Consider the following 8,177-nt stretch of genomic DNA (forward strand, 5'->3'; position numbering starts at 1 on the left):
GGGTCTCCAGGCTCCTGATGGCCTGACGCTGCTCCACCTCCACGGCCTTCACGCTGAGGACCAGGTCCTTCAGGCCCCGCAGCTCGTCCCAGAGGACCGGGAGCTCCGGGGGGACTTCGTCCTCCACCACCGTCCTCAGGTCCTCCTCCTCCATCCTCAGGTCCTCATCCTGGGGGACAGAAGCCTCCAACTGTCCCCAACTAACAGAGAAGAACAGCAGCAGAAACAGAACAACAGACTTCATCCTGAAACCAAAAGCTGCTGCTGAGCAAAAGTCCAACAGCTTATATACTTATACACACACACACACACACACACACACACACACACACACACACACACACTAATCTTTGATGAATGAGTCGACTCACCGAAACAAGTTTCTTCACTTCAGGATTTAACAGAAATATATTTTGTGTAGAAATATGACTGGAAGCTCCAGAAAAAGAGCCGGAGAAGTTGAGCAAGTTGAGAATAATAAGTAATAATAATAAGTCGGTTTGGTTTATTTTAAGTGAAGTTGGTCAGTAGGTTGGTTCAATAACTTGAGTCAGAGTGAGACATCTGAGCAAAACGCTGGTCATCTTTAATTCAACAACAAACAGGAAACTGCATAATCTGAAGAAGATCATCCGATATTGCCCAAAAGCTCAAGAACAGCTACTAAATGGACCGGAAATCAAAGCTGGTGAGATGGACATGAAATCAGCTGCTCAGAGGATGGAGCTCTGCTTCCTGCTCCTCAGAGGATGAACCTTTAGGTTTCATTGACCCGTACGTGTTTATCTCGTGTTGTTGACAAACATCTCCAAAAACACAAGAGATGTTTGAACTAAAACGCCTCCGATTGGCTGGCACTCGTTGCTAAGAATATCATATTTAAAGAATCTGTAATATGTTTATTTACTCATAAAACTTGTATTGTTATTCCAGGGAATGACTTCAAACTTCAAAAACATCGTTACAAAAAGCGAAGACGATGTGAATAAAAACATGTATTTAGATTTGATGGGAGCTTGAAACAAAAGTCAGATCTGTGGTTTGGGGCGTTTTCCAGGGAAGAGACGAAGCCGTCTCTGCTCTCTGGTGGACAAACAATGTTACGACGCCTCTGATCCGACCACAGAGCCATGAAACCAGATTGTTCAACGTCCGTTTGAGGCGCTGGGATCAGTTTCTCTGCAGCGCCGCATACCAAACATAGCTAACACGCTAATCTGCAGCTCAAAGGATCTGTGCACTAAATGGTCACGTGCACACTCACGTGCCTGGCCACGGTGTGTTAAAGATGAATAGAATTAGATGTGAAACTTTGTTTTGATGCTTCAGTAACTTTAATCTGCTATTTAACTGAATCTCCACTCACTTCATAGTTATTTAGATTTCTGTGTATTAATTCCTTTTATTTATAGTTTATAAAGTTAAACTTCTGCAGCTGCTGTGGTTCAATCTTTGTCTTTTCTTACTTCCGAGTCCTGTTGAGCTTCATTTCTATTGATCAGTTGAAGACGATGCAGAAACACAAAAACCAGTAAAGAAAATACGGATGTTAAACCCACGGACCGTCAAAATCTACAGGAGAAGATAAGGAAGTTCTAAAACTTAATTTAATAAAACTGGTTTCTTCTTTGAAAAGCATTTAAATGTTTGAACCATGTCGGCTCGTTGATGTACAAATTCTAGTGTTGGCAAGTTGAGGCTGGCGAGTCTTTCTGGGTATGAGAGGTCAGAGAGGTCATGAACTGGCTCCGTGGATACGACGGGGAGTACAGGCCAATATGACGTCATACGTAATATCATAAACAAACCACGTTTGTCACGTGTTTTTTCCCCCAGAGGAAACCGGAAGTGGCGGACTCATGAAAACAAAAACACGTCTGGCGGCTCGTTGTCTCCTCTGTTTAACAAACATCAGACCTAGCTCTAACACGTTAGCTCATACTTAGCTTAGTTAGCTCCTAGCTGTCCATGGCTGCCTCATCCTCTCTCCCCCATCACATGATGGTGGAGTCGGTGGACGACGCAGAGGGTCTGTACGTGGCGGTGGAGCGGTGCCCCCTGTGCAGCACCTCCCGCCGCAGGCTGACCTGTGCTCGGTGCGTCCAGGCCGGGGACTTCGTGTCCTTCGACGGGAGGAACAGTGAAAGGTAAAGTTCAGAGTCACAGCTAATGCAGAACTCCATAGGCACATTGAGACATTTTACAGGAACCTTCATTTCTCCGCGTTCACACACAACATATGAGGTTTTATATGTTGTTGGTGTGAGAATATTGACTCTGTTTATACTTCGGCATTGATATCAGTATTCAAAGCAACACTAATTCCAACAAATCGTAAAGGTTTACTTTCTTCACATCACTCTCCACCGAGGTGAAGCAGGATTAAGGGTCGTTATTTAGGATAAATAGTCGCTGCTAGGTGTAATACAGACATGCCGATTGGAAGAGTGTAGAACTATCAAGACAACTATAACTATAATGTATTTGATATTATTCCTTTTCACATATACATTCCACGTTAAGTTGTCAATTCATGGTTTTGTACACAGGTTTGTAGCATTAGCAGCTAACGTTAGCATTAGCAGCTAACGTTAGCCTCCGTCCAGCTACAGTTACACAACGTGTGGAAACCCAAAATAACTTTGTCCTCACAGTCCTCATGTCTCAGCTCAGTTTCTCTGGGACCACAACAACAAAACACACAGACGTTGATATATTTAAATGTGACTGTTTATGTTTCTGCAGATACATTGAAAAGTTAGAGCGACTGAAGAAGCTGAAGGAAGAAAAGGAGCAGCTGCAACAGAGGTGAACACACATCACTGATGACTAAAGGGTTATCTCTGCACCTTTTAAACTATAACATATATATATTATATATGTGTATATATATATATATAGAGAGAGAGAGAGAGAGAGAGAGAGAGAGAGAGAGAGCGAGAGATGTATAAACAGCTGTTTGGAAAAGAACTGATGCTTAGAAAGATACCTGGCGGCTGATTGGATGAACCGTCTGTCAAATACATAGATAGAAATACATAGATAGAAAGATAGAAATATAACTATATAGATATAAATACGTAGATATAAATATTACTACATGCAGTATATAACGAAGCTAGTTGTTCTGTGGATGTAAACAGAGTTTCAGTGTTTATCAGGATGTTGATGTTCCTGAACTCGTCTCTCCTCACAGAGTCCTCCAGGACATGGACGGGAAGCAGCAGGCTGATGAGATGGTGAGTTTGGGTGATCCACATGAACCGGACTCGGACTGTTGTCTTTGATAAAAGATGATTTATTGGTGTGTATTTCTGTATATATATATATATATATATATATATCTATATATTATTATCATACTGATGAAGTGCTTCCTCTCAGAAATGGAAGATCATGTCGTGTAAGATGAAGATCGAGCAGCTGAAGGAGGCGATCGCCGGGGGCAACGAGGAGGTAAAGAGCGGTGAGTTTTGATCATGAAACGTACAGATTTGAACAGACCTCATTCACAGATGTTCATCTACATATCACAGAGGAAGCACAGGAAATATTGTTTATTCTGTGTATCAGGTTTTAATGTGTTTTAGCGTCTCATATGAATATGTGGTTATATTTCATTGAGATAAAAAAGGAATAATGTTGAATACAAACTTAAAGAGGCCCGAAAAAAATTATCGTTTTGTTCCTCATGGTTTCTGTTCAGCAATCTGACGCTCAGTTGCCTCATTATGATTATAGTTGTTTTATTATTATTATTATTATTATAGTTGTTATTGTTGTTATTATTATTATTATTGTAGTTATTATTGTTGTTGTTTTCATTATTATCATTACTGTACATTAGTATTGTTATTGTCACGGTGCTCCTCCCTCTTATGATGGTCTTTACGGGTTCACGGTTCCTCCTTCATGCTCCTCGTTTCTGGTGTCCTCTAGATAAGGAGCTCCTCCTGCGCTCTCAGGAGGAAAGCCAGCGGCTGCAGCGTCGGGCCGGACGTCACCAGGAGAAACGGGACAAGATCGAGCGTCACAACCGCCGGCTGGGGGACCTGCTGGAGAGACGCAGCCGGGAGCTTCAGGTACGCCTGGGCCAGCTGGCAGCTCTGAGACAAGACCACATCCTGGAGCTTACCACCCACATCTTCCACACCCAGGAGGAGAAGCAGGGCAGCAGGTGAGACCACCCGAGTCCAGAGAGGTTCAGAGTCCAGAGAGGGTCAGAGACCAACTGGCTCACAGCGAACGTCTGGACAGAAACACTACTCGGTCCAGAGACCACCAGGGTTTTTTCAGTCAAATGTCCAAACACACCTGTCCTCTGCCCCTTCGTGTCGCTCAGAGACCCCGCAGACGTGGTGGCGGAGTGCGACCCCGCGTTGACCTCCAGCACGGTGAGCGAGCTGGCCGAGGCCCGGAGGACCACCTATCTGTCAGGACGCTGGATCTGGGACGACCAGAACGGAGAGACCAGCATCAGCATCACGGGACCCCCCGTCACCCTGCCCAGCAATGGAGACTGCTCCGCCTACTACAGCTGGGTGGAGGAGAAGAGCACCAATCAGGGCCCAGGTGAGGATGGATGGGGGCAGGGGCTTTGACCTCCTGTCTGTCTGACCTCCTGTCTGTCTGACCTCTTGTCTCTCTGACCTCCTGTCTGTCCGTCTGTCTCTACAGAGTTGGACCACATCAACCCGGCCCACACCATCAGTGCTGCTCTCTGCTACACCACACAACTCATCACCATCCTGTCTCACATCCTGGACGTCAACCTGCCCAAGAAACTCTGCAACAGGTGAGACAGGACACACCTGCTGCTGCTGCCTTCACTCCCACGGCACATCGTTGGTAAACAGAGCGTCAGCTTCTTTCACCTGTCTGATTTCATGTCTGTTTGTTCTTCAGTGAGTTCTGTGGAGAGAATCTGAGCCGATACCGCTTCACCAGAGCCCTGAGCAAACTCAACACCAACATCCTGCACCTCTGCTTCTCACAGGTCAGACTCTCTGAGACACACTGAGACTCTCTGAGACACTCTGAGACATACTGAGACACTCTGAGACATACTGAGACACACTGAGACTCTCTGAGACACACTGAGACTCTCTGAGACATACTGAGACACACTGAGACTCTCTGAGACACACTGAGACACACTGAGACTCTCTGATACACACTGAGACTCTCTGAGACATACTGAGACTCTCTGAGACTCTCTGAGACTCTCTGATACACACTGAGACTCTCTGAGACACACTGAGACATACTGAGACTCTCTGAGACACACTGAGACACTTTTAGACTCTAAGTGTTTAATGAGAAATAAAAGTTGGACCAGGTTCTTCTGTGTTTTCAGCATGTAGACAGTGAGAAGCTCCACCCTCATCACACTCTGAGGAACATCATGTTCCTGGTTTCCCCCGACAACAACAACCTGGGCAGGTCTGTTTAGTCTTAGATCAAGTTTATTCTGAAGCTCTGATTATACAAATTGACTGGTCTCTGTTGTCCCCATTGTGGTTCTGGTCCAGAACGGGTCCGTTTGAGGTGAGCGCTGATTTGGAGGAGTCGATGGAGTTTGTGGAGCCGGAGGCTGCCGGGCCGGCGGAGGAGAGCGGAGACGAGGCTGTGACAGACGAGGAGACGGACCTGGGGACGGACTGGGAGACGGTGCCCAGTCCTCGGTTCTGTGACATCCCATCACAGGTAGGAACAGGTCTGTAGAGAGTTGGACCGGGTTCAGGTCTGTAGTCTGTAGAGTTGGACTGAGTTTATAATTTTTTATGATTAAAACTACATAACATTTCTCCCCCTCCCCCTCCCCCTCCTCCTCCTCCTCCTCCTCCTCCTCCTGCTCCTCCAGTCCATGGATCTTTCCCAGAGTGCATTACAGGTGTCCCAGCCCTCTGCTAACACAGGAGGGATGATCTCGTCTGCTGCTGCCTCCGTCACCTCCTGGTTCAGAGCTTACACCGGCCAGCGCTGAACCGGACCACAACCACGAGAACTGAACCAGGACTCCTGGAGGTCTCAGACTTTGGACTGGGGTCAGAGGTCAGGCTGGCAGGGCAGCGGTCAGCAGCTGGATGAGGATTGTCTTCTGAAGATTATTTAATACAGTTTTACCATGTAATAACTGGTTTATTACCACACCCTAACTGAGGACATCAGGTGGTTTGATCCGGTCCAACCAAACCAGATGTAACACAAACAGCTCCAGTTAAATGGATCAATAATTAAATTGATCAATGAATCAGGACCTTCAGTATTTGGATCAGGTAGCTGGTCTGTCAGGTTCATATTTTATCAATATTAAAGGCCTCTGATCAGGATCAGCTGTAATCATAGAAGTTATAACAATAATAAACATTTCAGTGTGTTATAAACCCTTAATTACATGTTTAAAAACTGGTAATCATTGATGAATATAGGGGACTTAAATTGATGTGTAAATAACTTCTGATATCCTGTCGACCTGCCAGTCTGTCCGCCTGTCTGTCTGCTCACCACAAAGGGAACGTTTTTGCTTTTATTTTGTTATTTGTGTGACGACGAACTGAACTGAACTGATAACGGATCGTTGTTTACAAACCTGCAGACCGACAGCCAATCAGAAACCAGACTGACTGTTTTTTTTGGAGCATCACGACGATCGGGAGAGTCCCGATAATGTCTTGTATATGGTTTCCTGTTTTATGATGGGATGTTTCCTGTTTTATTACAAGAGGTTTACCGTTATATTACGGGAGCTTTACCGTATACAGAGCTTAGAGGAACAGGTTTGTCAGAACTGAGGATGAAGCACATCAGTGGAGTTTAAATGTTTCTTTGAAGTGAAGCGTAGAGAACTCGTTGGTTCTTCTTCCTTCAAAGGGACAAAGTGTGTTTTAAAGTTTCTGTGTTGAAAGCGTTTAAAATAAAATCCTGTTTTCTGGTTTTGGACGCTTCTCAAGTCAAACTTTTCTTTTAAGATATTGAAAGGAATCGACAGATGTAATGTATGTGGCAACAGTATGTTCAAGAAATCCCTTAGCACCACCATGAGAGGCCACGACCTGAAACTACAAGCACAGCACCAGCCTGGTCCACGGAAACCTCTTTGCAAGCAGAACAACACCGATATGGAACGGCCTGAGTCGAGACACGGTCAGCTCCTCCTCATTTAATGCATTCAAGACCAGCCTAGGGAGGGAATGGCAACATCATCAAAGCTGAAGTCAATACATATTCTCCTACTAGTCCAGTCTCACGCATTGCGACAACTAACAAACCTTGAGACTCAACGAATTTCGGATGAGGATCAAGCCATCACGTTGGTAAGGGGTTATGATTAGGTGAAGGGGAAAGAAGAACTCTGGCTGCCCTTAGTTACGGACTCACACACTTTGTATTCAGAACACTTGTTCTCAAAAATGGGTTTGTATTAACTATTTAATAGATGTCCTTGCGGGTCTCCAAATGGAGGTGTCCCAGCTATCATCAGAGGAGGTAAGTTTATAATAATTACATTTTGTGTGTTTTTACAGGTATCGGGGGTGGTCCTGGAAAAATATATGGGGGAAGATTAACACCTCTAAGTGCTAAAAAGAAGTTAAAATATAAATAAATAGTTAAATAAGAAAATAAGTGCCATCAAACCACAATAAAATATAAATAACCTACGAGGATGTATTTCCATAACCAGGACCACTCCATTACCCGACCAAGGATCCACTGGCTCTAGTTAATGTGATTGAGGCCTTGGGGGTGAAATGTATTCAGTTTACTCATCCACTGTCTCTCCTTCACTAGTCTCTGTCTGTCCGACCACCAGGATCCCGACTCCAGCCCCATGATGAGAATGTTTTCACTCCCATGTTGTCTAAAGTGTTCATACAGGAGAGTCGTTTTGTTTGCCTTATTGATCAAGTACAAATGTTTCAATCTTAGAACTAAACTGTTCTTGTTCTGACCAATATAAAGTTTATTACAGACACAGCACTCAATACAATAGACCAAGTTTGTTGACTCTGGCTTAGTCACAAGCGAGACAGGTGCACTCAGGTGAGTATGTTGGTTCACCATGAATTTGATATTTTTAAAGTGTCTGCCATGTTTTTCTTTTTTGCGTTTGCTGCCAAGCGAGGCATGTACTAGAAGGTCTTTGATACTTTTGTTCCTTCTAAATGCTGCTATGA

At 44.6% G+C, this 8,177-nt stretch overlaps 1 protein-coding gene across 1 annotated transcript; it reads left to right on the forward strand.

Moving 5' to 3' along the window:
• Positions 1–1,848: 1,848 nt before the first annotated feature.
• atg14 (autophagy related 14) lies at positions 1,849–6,946 on the forward strand. The gene is made up of 11 exons (XM_068737273.1): positions 1,849–2,147; positions 2,746–2,808; positions 3,197–3,239; positions 3,385–3,466; positions 3,940–4,177; positions 4,343–4,572; positions 4,678–4,795; positions 4,906–4,996; positions 5,357–5,442; positions 5,532–5,706; positions 5,864–6,946. Exons 1-11 carry the CDS (start codon positions 1,969–1,971, stop codon positions 5,984–5,986), a joined length of 1,428 nt encoding a protein of 475 aa, XP_068593374.1. The 5' UTR covers positions 1,849–1,968; the 3' UTR covers positions 5,987–6,946.
• Positions 6,947–8,177: the final 1,231 nt, after the last annotated feature.

Source organism: Cebidichthys violaceus, unplaced genomic scaffold (assembly GCF_023349555.1).
Source record: "Cebidichthys violaceus isolate CVI_PGR_0920_01 unplaced genomic scaffold, fCebVio1.0.p SCAF_77, whole genome shotgun sequence".
Lineage (NCBI taxonomy): Eukaryota > Metazoa > Chordata > Actinopteri > Perciformes > Stichaeidae > Cebidichthys > Cebidichthys violaceus.

What these genes read in the sequence shown, in the direction of transcription:
- atg14 (XM_068737273.1), top strand. Translation starts at nt 1,969, where the DNA reads ATGGCTGCCTCATCCTCTCTCCCCCATCACATGATGGTGGAGTCGGTG. An exon ending in AGCAGCAGGCTGATGAGATG is followed by an intron (nt 3,240 to 3,384) that starts GTGAGTTTGGGT and finishes GCTTCCTCTCAG; the next exon opens with AAATGGAAGATCATGTCGTG. An exon ending in TCTGTGACATCCCATCACAG is followed by an intron (nt 5,707 to 5,863) that starts GTAGGAACAGGT and finishes CTGCTCCTCCAG; the next exon opens with TCCATGGATCTTTCCCAGAG.